The 17,531-nt window shown below is 35.0% G+C and overlaps 1 protein-coding gene across 2 annotated transcripts; it reads left to right on the top strand.

Moving 5' to 3' along the window:
• Positions 1 to 40: 40 nt before the first annotated feature.
• Positions 41 to 13,027, top strand: LOC115444507. 2 transcript variants are annotated; one of them, XM_030170291.2, is made up of 8 exons: positions 41 to 377; positions 2,443 to 2,540; positions 2,783 to 2,955; positions 3,591 to 4,406; positions 4,830 to 5,010; positions 5,561 to 5,709; positions 6,148 to 6,319; positions 7,115 to 13,027. In XM_030170291.2, the coding sequence occupies exons 2-8, from the start codon at positions 2,452 to 2,454 to the stop codon at positions 7,203 to 7,205; spliced, it is 1,671 nt and encodes a 556-aa protein (XP_030026151.1). In that variant the 5' UTR covers positions 41 to 377; positions 2,443 to 2,451; the 3' UTR covers positions 7,206 to 13,027. The 2 variants fall into 2 exon arrangements, with proteins under 2 accessions (XP_030026151.1, XP_037295949.1); XM_037440052.1 differs by lacking the exon at positions 41 to 377 and adding an exon at positions 411 to 2,047.
• The last annotated feature ends 4,504 nt before the right edge of the window (positions 13,028 to 17,531 follow it).

The following is a 17,531-nucleotide window of genomic DNA, read 5'->3' as shown; positions in this document are numbered from 1 at the left end:
GGTCAATTGTTTTTGTTATAGGTCAATAATTTATTATAACCTTGTCAATAGATTGCCCCAAAGAGAATTATAATATATATGGAAATTGCCCTCAGGGCTTATACTGGGATGGTGGATGGTGCCAATAAAAATTAAATAAAAGTGCTTGACAGACGATAGTTTACACTTGACATTTCAACATTTGTCAGCGCACAAGGCGCACGGCGCAACTGTTATCAACTTATAACTATCGTCTTATACTTGTACACAATAAATTTGTTAATTTTTCAATGAATATATTCATATTGTAACGCGATTGCTAATTACATTGCAACGTAAAAGTATAAAGATAATCTCAGTGCAGTTCTACATTATTTTCACGTTAAAGTTCACCCGTGGTAAGTTATAAATTGTATAATTATTATAAGAGTGTGAACTGTGAGAAAATCTATTGTAAGTATCCGCAACATCTGCATTAGAAAACTACATAACAAGACCTTGTATGTTCATTAGATACTCTTCGCGAATAGATATGTAAGTATAAATATGATTCAAGCGAGGCGTATTTAGTTGTGTAATTTATTCGTGTTACGTTTGCCAATAATATTTTGAAATGATCGCCGTTATAGGCAATGGTACGTGAAATGAAATTAATTAGCTGCCGGTAGGGTCGTAATATATTCTGTAGTTTGTGTAGGATTCTTGGATGTTTGAGTGTAAATGGTCATGTATGTATACTGAATCTCCTTGTGGAAAAAATCGGAGCCCAACTTCTAATATTTTGAAGATTAAATCCATTGTTTTTCCTGAATGATGAGGTAATTTTCCAGTTTGAATGTCGAACCCTTAAGATTTCAGAATTATTATGGTGATTCTGAAAGAATACTAACTAATAGAAAACATTATGTTTCTGAAGCTATTACACCTATACCCATTTGTCGCATGTACCAGTGGGCAGGGGTGAGAGTGCGCATTACTTTTCTTACTTGAAATGCATTTTTTTTGCTTGCGTGAGGTGCCTTGGGCGGTAAAGTTGAGTCTACCCCGGGCTTTAAGAACCCACACTACACAAATACCTATATCTTTATCATGAAAGTAGTGGTTAAAAAGACTGCATTAAATTATCGATTATAGTAATTTGTTACTTGCTCTATTGCTTCATGAACATAAGCAGATAGCTGAAAAGCAACAGAATCATAAACTTCATAAAAAATTATCCACACTTTGTTTATATAGCAGTTAGTGCCAAGTTGTCTTCTCAACTACACAATGATAATTTTGCCTGTTTATATTTACATTAGGCTGGTTTACTGGACCACATGGCTGTCTGATACATTATTTTTAAACTGTAAATGTAATCAAATTGCCACACTTGATTATAAATATATATTGTCAGAAATAGCCATATGTTATAATAACAGAAGATAATATAATTAATTAGCATAGTGACCAATGTTAGTGTTTGGCATTCTGTTTGGTTATCCTGTATAATAATATCAGCCCTGCATTATATACTTGCCCACTGCTGAGCACGGGCCTCCTCTACTACTAGCCTGTATAAAAAACATATATTAAAATTGATTCATATTCTTTGCGTGAATGGGTTTGCAGAGAGCAGGACTTATGATTTGGTTTTCAGTTTCATTGTATGATATTCTTCCTGAAACTGTTTCTTACTCAGTGAATGTCAATGTCAGGAAAATTTGTGAATTTAAGGCTAACCCCTCCTCGGTAGATTCTGCCTTGATCTTATTGTAAAATGTTATAAAATTTGTCTTGCAATGATTTTTCACTATTTATTGTACTTCTTCTTCTTCTTTTAAAAATGACTGTCTATTGTAATTCTCTTTGGAAAGATTGCCATTAACTTCTCATTGTAAATGTCATAAGTGTCAAATCTGCAAAACAAATTTATGTATTGTCTTGACAATAACATCAAAGGACATTATACATATGATTAATTAAATTAACAAAATTATTTAATTGTGTGTCATCTATATATTATATTTATGTATAATTATTGTGTGGTAGATAATTAATGACAAGTAATCATCAATTTAATATGCAGGTAAAAAATACAAGATAACATCACTGTCATGAACTGTCTTCCTTTATTTATCTCAAAATAAAAAAAATTGCCTTTTATTATAGAAGCATGATACATGTAATTTTTTTTTAAACTAAAACTTCCACCTGCTCTGTCCACCTGTCTGGGATAAACTCGAAAACTACCCAATGGATTTGTAAATATAAGACTAAGCCATAGACCAATGGATATCAATGAATTTTACTATGGAGATAGTTCAAAACTGGAAAGGATATAGGCTACTTGGTTATTCTGGCAAATTATATAGCTGGATTTTCATCAGAAAAACTTTTATGCATTCAAAGCCACAAGCAAAAGCTAATTTAACATAATAATTGATTAACCACGTCGAATCTCACAAATGATTTTGTCGCCAGCCACGTTACATGGAACAGTCGCCCACACATGACTCCTGGCTGGGCGACGACAGACTGACGTCAGAGAAGGATGATGCGAGCCCTCTACTCACATACAGGTGAAAATTTATATTTACCCGTTTTCTGTTTATGTAACTAAGGATGACCAAGTTCTGATGATAAATAGAAAAGGCATTCAACTGCATCGAATTTCCGAGTCTTCCAAGATAACTCCAACTTAAATGTATTTGTATAATAAACAGTTACAGAACACAACTTTACATATTGGATACGCCCCATTAAATAAGTATGTATGGCAGCCCCAATAATCCCACAAAGTTAAAAGTTATATGGCTTGCAGATATGAAAAGTATCGGCAGTTCGCGCCGTACGCGTGCGAGGGCAAGGTGGAGAGGCGACAGAAGCGCTGCACTGGAAGGCTGATGCTGAAGATATTCCCCATATCCATGCTCATTCTGTGTGCCTTCCTCTACATACCGTTCTATAACAGAGCCAGTGATCAGCCTCCCAAAGGTGAGATGGTTTATGGTCTTTTTCTTACAGTTAAATGACGAGACGAACATGTTGCTCGCCTGATGGTAAGTGATACGACCGCCCATAAACAGTAGCAGCACCACTTTTGAATTACAAAGTCTTGTGTGGCACTCCACTGCGCTCGTCATGAGACATAAAGTGTTAAGTGTCATAATGCTCATCAATTTCGCTAGGTAAATTGTCCGTTAAACCGGAACACAATACATGTAAACTGTAGCTCGATAGTAGAAATAGTCGTTGCGGTGGTATCTGGTACCTACCCAGACGGCGCCCCGCATACGAAAGACCTACCATCAGTTAATACTCTAGTAACTACAAGAAGTTAGGTGTCTAAAGTAAGTTTGGAATCTAAGTAGCTAACCGCCATTTTCAATAAACGATCCCAATCGCTTTTTTGCGATCTATTTCAAAAATGGACCAATCAGAACAAAGTTCTTTTTGACATGCCTACAAATGAGTTATTTTGATTGGTCCGTTCTCGGAATCAGATTTAAGATTGAGATTCGAACCAATGCTCCAAAGTCATTCACAATTATAAAATGAGTATCTATTAGTAACTGTTTATTTTATTTTTATACTTCATATATGTAATGACGATACTATAATATTTACAGCCTTGGTAGCAGGATGGTCAGCAAACACAAACCGCGACACAAAAGTGTACGTCCAACCGAACAACATAACAACACTACATGAACCGACTGATGTGTGCCATAAACAACAGAAGAACAAGCTGTTCCTCCTCATCGTCGTCTGCTCGTCGACAACAAACTTCGAGCAGCGCGCCGCCATAAGACAGACGTGGGGAAATTACAAGAAGTACCTGGAAATATCTAAATTAACCGCCAAAGTTAAAGAGAAATACAAACACTATAACTATAGTTATGATCTTTATACAGAAGATTTTAACATAAGTGATGTCCTGAAAAGGAATAGACGGGAATCGGGCTTTGCCAAACTGCTGCCAGAATTAGCCAAAGCGCTGCAAAATAACCTGGTCACTGTGAAGCCCGAGGTAGAGAAACGGTTTGAAGACGACATATTGCCAGAATTTGATATGAACAAAGAACTGGGTGACCAAACAGAGAATTATGATTACGTGTACGATACGAATATCATGAAAATTCCGCCTAAAGGGTACGAAGAGACGCCTAATTTGGAAAAGGTGTTGTCTATGCTCAAACTTGATAAAAACTTCCCCAAAGTAACGGAGAAAATGGAAACTGGCAACACTGAAGTGGATTTTAAATTGGTTTTCATTTTGGGGTTGCCATCTAGTGATAATTATACTGGAGTACAAAGAAGGATTGAAGAAGAAGTTATCACCCATGGGGATATAATACAAGAGGATTTTATTGATTCATACAATAATTTGACGCTGAAATCTATTATGATGCTGAAGTGGATAACTCATAAATGTGATGATATAGGTGCGTTGTATGATTCTACAATTGATTTTTATTCAACTTCTGATGATAATCTGCACAAGTCCCAAGCAGTAACATCACTTTGCACTGAAACATTAGATGTTAATCTTCCTTCATACTCTTTCTAATACTATAAAAGCCAAAGTTTATGGACATGTTTGGATGTTTGTTTACAAACACAGAAACAGACAAATAGAAAAGTCACCTATTCTATCTGTCTGTATGTTAAAGATTTTCTCCAAATCTACCAAGGTAATTTTTATGAAATTTAGTATGAAGATAGTTTAAGATCCTGGGAATGTTATAGGCTACTTTCTATTCCGGGAAAATATATAGCGGGAATTTTATCCCGGAAAACTCCTTCATGCGGGAGGAGCTGCAAAAGCTAGTTTTAGTATAAATGTGACTTTACCTTTCAAATTCCAGTTCGCTACATCCTGAAGACGGACGATGATATGTACATTAACGTGCCCAACCTGGTGGAAAACCTTCGCAACCGGTCGCGCATCTTCGACGCCAAGGCCAGAAGCGGCAAGGAGAAGGAGTATCTGCTGATCGGAGACCTCATCTGCGGAGCCAGGCCGGTGCAGGACTCTAATAACAAATGGTAACTGTGGGAGAAGGAAGTTAATTAAAACAATTCTAGTTGGTTAAATAGATGGTTCGCTGGTGGTAGGATATATTTTATATCCGCCTGGGTTGCGACCACCATACACGAGGTGTTAAAACCCGCCATATTGGCTCTCGTAAGTGTGTCGCGTTCCAGGATCAGCCTGTGTATGTCCGGTTCCAACAGGCCGGCATAATAGTGTCGGCTGATGGGGGTAATCATCTCTCGACAGTCGACATTTTATTGGATTCCACTCTACTTACCAACAGGCGCAGTCGACTAACTTTGCAATGCACGTATAAAAAACAAAGTTCCGGTCGGTTAACTTTCTGGCTAAAGTTAATAAAATGATTTTTCTTGGAAAATTGCAACATTTGCGCCATATAAGAACTTGAGAGTGGAGAGTTGCCGAACTATATTATGGATCTTCAAAAACTAATGCGTTTTGTCATAATGTTATGTAACACAGGTGCGTTATATTAGAATTTTCATATGTCTTGCCAAACGTTCAAGCCATAATAGTATAACTAACGGGTATTGTCCGCAGGTATAGCCCTCCCTACATGTACGGCGGGCGCGTGTACCCGCGCTACCTGTCGGGCACGGCGTACGCGCTGTCGCTCGACACTGCGCATGCGCTGTACAAAGCCGCTCTCACCACCAGCTACTTCCACCTCGAGGACATATACATCACTGGTGAGTTGTAAAATATATTAGAATAAATTAAATAATTACGATAAATTGGGTGACGAAAAGAGGCAAATTAAGATTAATACACATGACACTAAAGTTACGGGCCGTTCAAGTATTACGTAACGCAATTTAGGCGGGAGGGGGATCTCGTACAAAGCGTTATGTAACATTGGTGTTTTTATTTTAAAACAATAACAAAGGTATTTTATCAATTTATTTATTCCGGTATTTTGCGTTAAATAATGTGCACTTTACAGTTACAAAACTTTTGAAGGGGGGGCGGAGGCGTACAGGAAAACGTTAGGGCGCGTTACATGGAGGGCGGGGGGTCAAAAATCATTAATAATTGCGTTACGTAATACTTGAACGGCCCCTTATGGTTGATAGTATATTATTTGTCACGCGGTGTTGCCGCATCACTTTGAGCACGTGTGTGCGCAGGCATGTGCGCGCTGCGTGCGGTGCCGCGCGTGGTGCCGCGCGACGACGCGCAGTTCTCGTACGTGCGCGCCGGGCCGTGCGCGCCGCACGCGCGCGTGTCGGCGCACCGCATGCGCGCCGCACACATGCACCACCTCGACCACCTGCTGCGCGACTCCGCCATGCGCGACAGGTCAGCCACTACTTGTACCGAACGACATGCCTTTCTACAATCACAATATGTCCTAACGATAAATCTGTCGGTAACACATGTCATTCTCATGCATAACATTAGCGTTAACGATTGTGGAAGGGCATCTTGGCTACGGCCCCTGCTACTGTCTCTCTGCCCGCGGGCTTCCTCTACTAATAGTGTGGGTTAGCAGAATTAACACACTTTAAAAGTTCTAATGTAAAGTTCTTAGGTGTGAAAATTTTCTCGCGATATTCCTTCACGATTAAAATTAAGCATAATTGCTCATTACTTCAAAAAAAAATTTAATGTTTTTGAACCTGGGGCCTTTTGTTTCGGCAGCTCGTTCCGTACCCAACAGACTATCGTGCACAACCATTATCGACAACTAACTTTACAACTAATTGTAATAACTCGAAATAAAATTCGTTACAGTTGCCACAACATAAAGGCAATCATTATGACAAATGTAAAAATAATTTTAACTGCTACATACTGTTTATGAATTATTCAGTCGCAGTTATTACATCTTTCCTGAAATAAGTATTCAATTTTTCCAGAGCATAGTCTTATCTTTATGCCTTATTCCATCCAATGTGTTCAGCAATTTTTACCTATCTAATAAACACCAAAAGTATTATAGTACTAAAGTGTTAGTTTATTGTTTATTTATTGTAGTTATACAATAATTATGTTTCGAACTAAATGCACAGCGATAAAAATAGACAAAGCAAAACTATACCCAAAAAAACTCTCAGACGAAATCTACCATTTCATAGTAACAAATTGTTTCAGATGTGAAAGAATCCGCCTAACGCAGGTAAGGAGAGACATGCTCCGGCCAAAACCGCTTCGGAAACTAACAAAGAAACACATACCATACTAACAAGCCTGTAAATCACTAACCAAGTGGGTAGTGGGAATACAATCTATTATGCATATCAGAAGGCACCAAACACCGTTGTCTATGTGGGATTTAAACATATCCAGTATTTTTAATGGGTTCGTGGTGCAAAGCATGATAAGTACATTTTTATGAAAAAAGGGACTGTATAAATATATCATATTTTCCTTATAACAATGTTCGATAAAAAAAATAATATAAATATCAAGTGAGGTTTAAAAACAATTTTGAACCTTTAACGAGTATCGGGTATACCCAATATATCACAGCGTTATTATGACAATGTGTTTTTATATTGTGTATCTGGTTGATCCAATACTTTGGTCAGCGCTGGCGAAGTGACTCTGATAATGATCATTAAAACTCAACCTTGTCTCCCTCCGCACGCGGTTGATTTTAGTGTAGCAAAAGTACTATACGCGGCGCTTCAAACTCACTTTAAATTTTTTCAATATAGATCGTGTGCGGAAGGCAATAAGGTTGAATTTTACGTCAATTTACTTTTTTTTCTATCAGCGCTGGCCATTTTTCAAAACAGCCCGTTGCTAACCAGGTAATGGGTATTCCAAAATGGCGTATCAAATACGCGCATTTTGTATAGATTTATGCTTTATTTATACTTAACTCATTCCACTGCTGGGCTTAGCCCTCCTGTAGATATCCCAATTTGGGGTTTAACTATGTCCTTACTAACCAATAACTATTTTTATTCACAATGGGTCAGTAGACTAGTCAGGTAGGAATCTAAGGGCGATAGGTTCAATTTCCAGTTTTGTTAATTGATTGTGCACGTCACTTTGTTTTAAATACATGACGTAAGGAATCTCAGTAGAAGTTTGAAATTGTATGTTTTTAAATTTTTGTTTTTAGTTAGCTTAAGCTGAGGTAGATAAGGTACCTTTTTAAGGACCCGTTGTTTTATCAGTAACAAGTTAATTTACAAGTAGCTAGAACTATTTTTACACCACAGTAACCTCAGTATATGGTGTGGGTTGATACCCGCGTTTTCAAGGTGCTACAGAATTCCAGAAATTATTAGAATGTATTTTGCATCAAAACCAACATTTATTTGGTTGTGAAGAAGTCATTGGTGATGGATTTAATATTGCATCGTGGATTGGCATGTTTTTTTTACTAATTAAATTGATAAAAAAATTGTACTTAATAATTTAGTTTTTCTAAATTTGCATGACAATATAACAGAACACTAATTAATAATGCACTCTGAAATCATAAAAAATACCAATGAAGACGAAGAAAGAACGAGAATAATTTGTCGTCTCGCCGAAGGAAACGTTTCATTAAAAAAAATATAATTTTTTGTCGTCGCAATTGCTATGTTGGCCTACAATATGACGCCTGACATATATTCAGAATTACGATAGAAGGAGGCAGTTCCTAAATCGGAAAAATAGGTTAATATTATTAAGTCTCCTTGGTTCCCTTTGCAATTATACCCTTTGTTAGGCCCCTAGATGTACATACACTTGCGTCCAAGTTACTGATTTTTAATAGGTGGTAGTTAATTATAAATATTTTTTATATTTTGTGAGTATATCGTTAGTTTATAAATTACTGAACATTGTATTACGAGTACATCTTGAAAACGCGGGTCAACCGTTTTATTAACTATTGTACGTGGACACGTCTTTTAATGTAACATATGCGAAAAAACGTGAAATTGGGTTATACAACTTTGACATCCTGTGTCATGGTGTCAAGCTTAGGGCGATGCTGCTTTGTAAATCATTCAAAAAAATGCTTTATTCATCACGTAGGTGAACATAGTTGCACTTATGATAAGTCAAGGTACATAAGAATATTTAATTATTACTTAAATAAAGTAGCTTATATAACTAAAGGCAATTTATTGGACATGAAAAAATGAAGGAGTAAATAAAGAAGCCAGCTCTGGTTGGCAGGAAAGAAGAAATAAAAAAGATGTATATAATCTTAATCATTGTTCTACATTTTGGAGCTATTTGAGTAACTTGCTCATGTCTTGGATAAAAAACGGCAATAATTTCTAAAAACGTGTCGACACCCATTGCAGTTTTATTTTCATTTATTTTCCATACATTTCAGGAGAAACACGAACAGCAAAGTTTGTACGTTTTATACAAATACATCCGCTTATTAATCTCCACTCATTGTGACTGACTTTTATTGTGTAACTAGGATGTTAGAAATTTGGTTCATGATGAGGAATGTAGTATTATATGGTTCTGTGTGTTCAGAGTTCAGCTCATGTCCTAGCTATAAGGGTTTTTATCCCGTAAAAATGGTAATGCTTTTAGTTGCCAAAAACTATACTACTAGTTCCATTTTCTAAGCCACGTTTTAATAATTCATTTTTTTTCTGTTTCGTTCCCGCAGGCTATAATGACAGTAATTGTTGTATATTGTGTTAGTTCATTTGCATATCATTTTAAGAGAAATAAGTGATATGAAAAAAAAAATGAGATTCATTCCATTTATCAAGTACCTGTATTGCTCAAAGCTGAAGTCCGCTTAAGACGAAATAGTTTCTTTATATACGGGCTACGTATAAAAGAGAGTGAAAAGTATTTTAGGTAATGGCAAAGTAGCTAAAAAAATTGGCAAAGTGGTCAAAATTCGACTTTGCGGCTCATTTTTAGAGTACATTCCGAAGACAGCTCGTGTATATACAAAAACTAAAAACCGATGACGAAATATCTCGCTGGTAAATATTATATTTGAACTTTATTTACAGAACTAATGTTATTAGCTATTATGCCAGGATTAAAAACACAAAAATTCTTATAAAAATAATTACTAACCGCCGTTTTCAGTAAACGACCCCAATCGCTTTTTTCGATCCATCGCGATATCTGCCCAATCAGAAAAATTGTTTGTTACGTGTTTTACACATTATTAATTTTACTTATTTTAAGTAGATTATTGTCGGTAACGGATAGATAATAATCTGGGAACGTTAATTGAAGACGGGCATACGTCTGTACATTTGATCTCGTTAGTTTTACTTATTGGCTAATTTTGACGATTCGAACAATTACAGTTCGCAATATCAAGGAGTTTGATATAAACATGGTTGAACAAAAAAATGGTTATAGTAAACATTACGATTATTGGAACAAGATATTTTTGATATAGAAGTTCATTACTTACTTTAATTTCTTTTGAAACGAAATTGGTTATGGTGGTAAACGTATTAAGCGGACTTCATTGTTTTTATTTATTATCCCGTAGTTAGATGTTTGTGTACTTAAGCCTAATAAAATTAGATGTTCTCTTCCATATTTTTTTAGATTTTAGTGTCAAATATTTACATGTTTATAATTTTAATAAATCCTATTTGTAACGAATCTGTATTATAATGAATTTATTTTATATTTTATTCAATGAATTAAAAATGTTACAAGTGTGCTGAGATTTATTAGCTGCTTCTTAGAATAGTTGATACTTTATTTTTTTTTTATCACACCAATAGAGAACAAAATGCTGCCATCTGGAGTTCTATGCTCAGCAGTGGACCTGATTTAATATAATTAGGAATTCAGTCATTTAGAGATTCAGATCAAAAGGCCAATAGCTTTAGGTGAATTAGAATTAGGCAAAGTCCGTTTACAATATGAATGGACACTTATCTTAGACTCCATTAGATTAGGTTCCCCTTAGTTATAAATCAGTGCTTTGACTGATCAGTAATTTTCGTTAAAATATACAAGAAGTGTTCTTAGATCTCACAAAAAACCCCTGTTTATAGTCGTTATTTTTATTTTTATGTCAGGTTAAGAGCAATATTCCATCTACGGGAGCAATATCAGTCTTGAAATTGCGGGTATTATAATTGAAAAAAATCTTTGGTAGACGTAAAAAAGTGAAAAAATATACCTATAGAACTCCTGTAATTGCAAGAAGACGGATTCGCCCTCATTGAAGGAATAAGGTCTCTAAACCTATTAACATTTAAAAAATATCAGTTTTTTAAATCAAAGTCCAGTTCTACTGCCTTTTGTGCAGGATACTGACAAAATAAAATTATTGCTTAGTTAAATCACTGATGAAATAAGTAAAGGGGTTGATTTTAATTAAGATAGAATGTTTTATGCACCCTACAAGGGTATGTGATAGGGGATGAGATCTTGGTGCCTTGAGGATAATAGGGATGGTGTGGCGTGCCATTTGTTGTATAAAGTCGCATTGTATGCCGCTACCAAGGGACGAAAACCAAAATCCAGAATATGCATATAAATAAAAATGTGATTCCCATAATTTAATTTTTGAGTGCCGTCCATCCGTCCGTTTTTAATCCTTTAAAAATGTAACGAATGTTTTTTTTATTTTGTCATAGTAACTACGCGAAAAGTAGCTAACGATACACACGATCTTATGACGTCATTGAATTACTGCGGGTGCGTGCGAGGGAAATGGCAATACATTGCCACTCATCCTCGTAACAGCAATGATTATTAAGCAATTTTCATTCTTCCATAGAATAAAAAAGTATAAAGTAAATTGAGAATCGTAATTAAGTGAGACGTATGCGACATCATAACGTGATCTGTAAATATTGTCTTTTTATATTACGTATACGGATCGGAGATTGGGCGTTCCGAACAGCCAGTGTTCAACTGAATTGTACTGCAATCCGGTATTGATTGCAATTTTATTTATACTCTATTTAAAGCGTTTTAGCACTGCATGTTTTAAAAGGTTGTTAGACGACGATTATTGATTGTCGTTGCAGCGAACTTTAGTTCTAACTCCAGATTTTGAACAAATAGTTCGTATGGACGTTCATGTCTATTGAATATACGTCAATACTTGGTCGCAGCATCCGATGCGACTGTAATTTAACGGAATTGTTGTAGAGTTGTTGAAATCGATATTTCATTAAGCTAAAAATGCAATCATTAAGTCTGTTTTAGAGTTTTAGAACATGTACCTATTGTATTTTTCTATTGAACTTGCAAAATGTAAATTTGATCAGTATTGCACTATAGTATACTGCATCGGTAATAGTTTCAATATGGATTTTGAATCCATTCATTTATTTTAAAAAAAATAAAGTTTCTTTTTTTACGTTACATGCAAGTTCGGTTGAAAAATCCTTATAGTTACTAACAAGAAGACGTATCATTATAATTTAGTATATTAAAAATTTATATATAGTGAATAATTGAATATTGTATTGACGATATCTCAGTTCCAAAACAATCATTCAATTTATATAATTGAAAAAAGAAAGATATAAGTACTTTTAGCTGAATTGAAAATATATGTTTTTCTTTTCTGATGTATGCATAACCCATGCGTGTCGTATTTGGTTTTGTTTTTTAGTCTTGAAACTTATTGAACTGAGATGTATACGTATTGTATCAGCATGTCACTGTAACGAGTGAAAATGGAGCGAGGAGCTGAGTGAAATACCTTTTATTTATATTTATTGTTTGCTCTAGTGGTTCGCCAGATAGTTGGAAGTTTGAGTACAAGTCTTTTTAAATAAGGCTTTACTTTCAAATACTTTCGATAGTGACTTTTTACTCTTCTAGTCTCCAGCATTCCATATAAAAGTATATATCAACTGCAACTTTGTAAATATTAGATTTGCAATATATATATGAAAACAATTTAACATTCATGTTCTGCTGCTGCATTCATGTCGCTGCTGCATATAGGGCGTAATTTCGAGCCACGTAATAAGTAGAAATTTTAGTTCACATGTTTTTTCAACTAAAACTATTATTCAAATTGTCATAAAAATATCAAAGTTGTGCCATTTCAAAGGACTTGTGTTCTATATTTCCAATATTCCAAAATGTCTGTTTTGAAATTATTTGCTCAATTTTTTATTATTAGTTTATGAAAATTATGAATCTTAAATAAGGTATGATTTGATCTATAGTTAAAAGTGTATGTTTAAACTAGGTATCTAGGTCCTGAGTAATATAATACAATATCCCATTTTCACCTAAATAGCACAAAAAGAGCTTTATTAATATAAGGATTTCAAGTACATTGACAATATTTCAATTCGACCATAAAGTATTATAGATTCTATATGTTGACTGTGTAAATTGTACAGATTATATTGCCGCCAAATTGAATTTTATGGCGTAGGCAAGGGGAGTGTTTTTTTTTAATCTATAACTACATATATGCCTATAATGAGAGTTTGTTGAAACTTCAGACGAATTTGATTTTAATTTTCAAATGAAGGTATTTTAGTTTATTCTTGATCCATAGAATAATGAATATATATCGTCACAGGAAGTTGTAAGTATGTACTCTATCGAATGGGAGCGAATGTGAGACTAACGCCATCTTGTGACTTTATGTACATTTTTAGACAATTATGTTTATGAATAATTGTATGCTCCTAATTATTTCTTCCAGAAATAAAAAAATATATATTTAGGAATTAATGGTCTGCTCACCCTTGCCTTTGGTACATTATAAAGATTTATCAGGAATTGTAGAGTACCTATAGTTAAGCTTAACCTAATTCGCGGTATAATTACAAATTATTACGAGTATAAGTTAAAAAAGTAACAGTACTTGTGTTGAGATTGCTTTGTATTTTCTAGAAAGTGCATAGTCTGTATCTTTACAAATTTATCAGAACTAATTAATACGGTAAATATTATCAGTTAAGAGTAACTCCATTGTGGAATTTTGTGGCTTGGATACATAGTGTGAGCTGCTGAGCAAGTCAGTGGCAACCTTGGGATGTGGCGAATATAGCAACTGCCCAGGCCCTCGATCTTCGCGGGGACACCCGCTTGCAAGCGCCACAATGAAAACACATTAACCAAGCTCATGGCAATAAGGTAAAAAGGCTTCAAAGATCTGCCGCACCTCTGTGACGCTTCCCACGCATTGGCTAAGGCCACTAAAGCAATTATACCAGGTGATTTGAGTTTAATCGTGTAAACATTTTCATCACTGCCTAATGTTCTTCGCCAGTGATATGGAAGGTTGTATTTATCTAGCTCGATATTGTATAAAACTCATTTGTACAGCGGTATCTACACAGGGTTCCGCGTCAGAGCAGTTACTTATCCAAGTAAGATAGCAGAATCCATCTGGAATAGCCGGTAAACAACTTGAGTACACTACCGCCTGGTGGAGGATGTTTTTACGTACATAAGTGTAGTTACACTAATTTACAAAAACGTGAACTGTCCACTGTCAAGCCAGCAGCTCGCCCTGTGTAACCGTTAAACAAATACGTTATAATGGAGTTTCTCGAGTTATCTTTACGCCTACATAGCAATTGTGACTGACGATTTCTCGGTTTTTCGATTTAGTTCATCCTCAATTTTGACGTGGTATTTCGTGGTGTTTTGATTAAAATAAACAAAGTAGCCTTTTGGTAGACTATGTTAATGTGTGAATATGCCCTTTGTGTGTTAAACTATGTAGGTATAGTTACAATTAGTAATACTATATAATAGATAAGCAGGTAGGTAAATGAATGAACCCCGTGATATCGTACTTCGTCTCTGAAACAAAATTATATCGTATAAATTAAGGTAGATATCGAATGCCCTGTTCAATTAAGATAAAAAATGTAACATCTCAAGATAGACGTGCTATATCTCATGTCTTCCTGGTTCACTTATCTATACAAATCAAACTAATGGACAAATTAACAAATAGCTAAGGGCATATCCATACATTCTCATATAATTAAGATCTGATATGTAATGAACAGTATTGTAGCAATTTGAACATATCTCGTGTAATGTTGACATTTCTCTTGAGCATAAACTTAAGCGGCTCGATTGTTGAGAGTATTTTTCCATGTTAAAGTTTATGCTTGCACTTAAGTGCGCTGTATTGTGATGGTTTTGTAATAAAGAAAATATGACGAAAAAAATTGTTTTTTTATTAGATGACAAATCTGAACTACTTTTTCTTCAGCCTTTGGGAGTCCACAAGTGAACATAGGCTTCACCTAAAGGTTCCCAGACGGCTCTGTTAGAATCTAAACTATAATATATTTGGACAGAATTCCCAAAAACTAACCTATAACAAAAACAATAATTTTATAAACCTAAAATACTTACTGAGATTTATACATCTTATTTTGAAAGTATTACACATAAAGTTATATTCGAAATATAAATTTAAAATAGCGGTCTCTTGCGCTTTTGTATGTCAGTAAAGGAGAAAAACGACAATATTCCGATGTCGATGGGCGATAAGTAATTATTATCAAAAAATGTTAAGATGCGTTTACATGACTTGATACGGAGAGCAATATTGTAGTAGTATCAAAATAACAAAAGTGGAAATACCTAATCTAGTTATATAAAAATTAATCCCTATTTGTTTATTGCTTTGTTTAAAGAGACGAGCTTACCGTTCGTGTGATGGTAAGCAATACGACCACCCATAAACAGTATTAACACCATCCTACACCTTAAATTACAAAGTATTGTTTGGTATTCCACTGCGCTCGTCATTCTGAGAAATGAGTTGAACTAAATTTTATTATGTCTAGTACTTTGTTATACGGCCTACAAAGTCCTTCTGTACGGGTTATCGCACATTAATATTGATTCATTTTAGCATCGTAAGCAAATATCACTTAGCATTATTCAAAATACTTACTTATATTTTGTCAGTTAGTTGCAATTAAATCGCTCATCAGAACGGTCGTTTTATCATTAGTAAATCGTTCCCGTATCATCATCCAGTATCATACCCATGTCATAGACTAATATATAATACTGGAAAACCCATGTTATGTATGTGCACGCATAGCACACTACACGACACCTTCAAACCAAAACATAACAGCGGCTACATTTGTAATAAATATTATAATCACCAATTATTACTGTTTTATACCTTAGAATCAGAGACCAATAATACATCGTACATGCATAGGTACTCTTGGTGGTTTTGTATTTGTTTTTTTATAACATATATTATAAAAAAAGTGTATTAAGGCGATACCTCAAGGTCCATTTTCGGCCTTTAAAATTTAGTATGACGAAATTTTAAAGGCAGAAATATCCATGATTATTAATTATTTTTACATTTTTCTTTCAACTGCGAGAACTAATCACTAACTAGACGTGAATTTAAATTCTTTACTTGCCAATACTTGTTTAGTTACCCAGATTAAAGGTGAAACAAAATGTATGAAAATGGACCTTGAGGTATCGCCTTAATTAGTTACCTACATGCAAAATATTACATTTACAACAAACGTTATAGTTAGGTCTAAAACGTAGTGATTATATTCTCTTTGGTTAGGTCGACGAATTGGAAATGCCTATTTACTTTGTTTATGCTGAGATTATTGAGTTATTATCTATCATAGACTACCTACATTTTTCAGTATTTTTTATAAATACCCAAGTATGTTTGAAAAGTCAAAACAAAAAAGCTTTATTAGATTTTCAGTTTTTTCGATTTTAGGGTGTCCTTATCTTATCATTGGGGGTAAATCTTTTTCAGAGTTGGTACTACTGATATACCCTCTGAGATATACCCTTGAATCCTGAGCTTGAATCTCTTACTTGATTCGCATCACAACACTGGATCCAAAAACAGAATTTATACTTTACCGTACCATACAATCTGAAGCTGGGCCCTTATTCTGTACTAGCTTTTGCTCGCGGCTCCGCCCGCGTTATAAAATTTTTCAGGCTTAAGTTTTCCATTATAAAAGTAGTAGTTTCCCGGGAGCCTTTGTTCTTCCCAGGGTTTCAAACTGTCTCCATACCAAATTTTATCTTAATACGTTGGGTAGTTTTTGAGTTTAAGACGTTCAGGCAGACGGATGCAGCGGGGGACTTTTGTTTTATAATATATTTTTTTAGAACTTTTTAAGAGGGATAATCCCGTCATACATCATTGTTGCATAACTTTAACCGTTTACGCAGCGCACGCAACAGAAGCTCTCAAAACTAATAAATTGTCCCCGTATTTGCAACATGTTTCATTACTGCTCCGCTCCTATTGGTCATAGCGTGATGATATACAGCCTATAGCACCCCACAAATAAAGGGCTATCCAACACAACGAATTTTTCAGTTCAAACTGGTAGTTCCTGAGATTAGCCATTACTGCTCCGCTCCTATTGGTTATAGCGTGATGATATATAACTTAGAGCACTTCACGAACAAAGGGCTATCCAACGCAAAAATATTTTTTCAGTTTGGACCGGTAGTTCCAGAGATTAGCCATTACTGCTCCGCTCCTATTGGGTATAGCGTGATGATATATAGCCTATAGCAATCCACGAATATAGGGCTATCCAACGCAAAAAAAAATTTCAGTTTGGACCGGTAGTTCCAGAGATTA

The sequence above is a fragment of the Manduca sexta genome, chromosome 18 (genome assembly GCF_014839805.1).
Source record: "Manduca sexta isolate Smith_Timp_Sample1 chromosome 18, JHU_Msex_v1.0, whole genome shotgun sequence".
Classification (NCBI taxonomy): domain Eukaryota; kingdom Metazoa; phylum Arthropoda; class Insecta; order Lepidoptera; family Sphingidae; genus Manduca; species Manduca sexta.
Note: the sequence above shows the minus strand (reverse complement) of the source record. Positions and strands in the feature narration are given on the sequence as shown.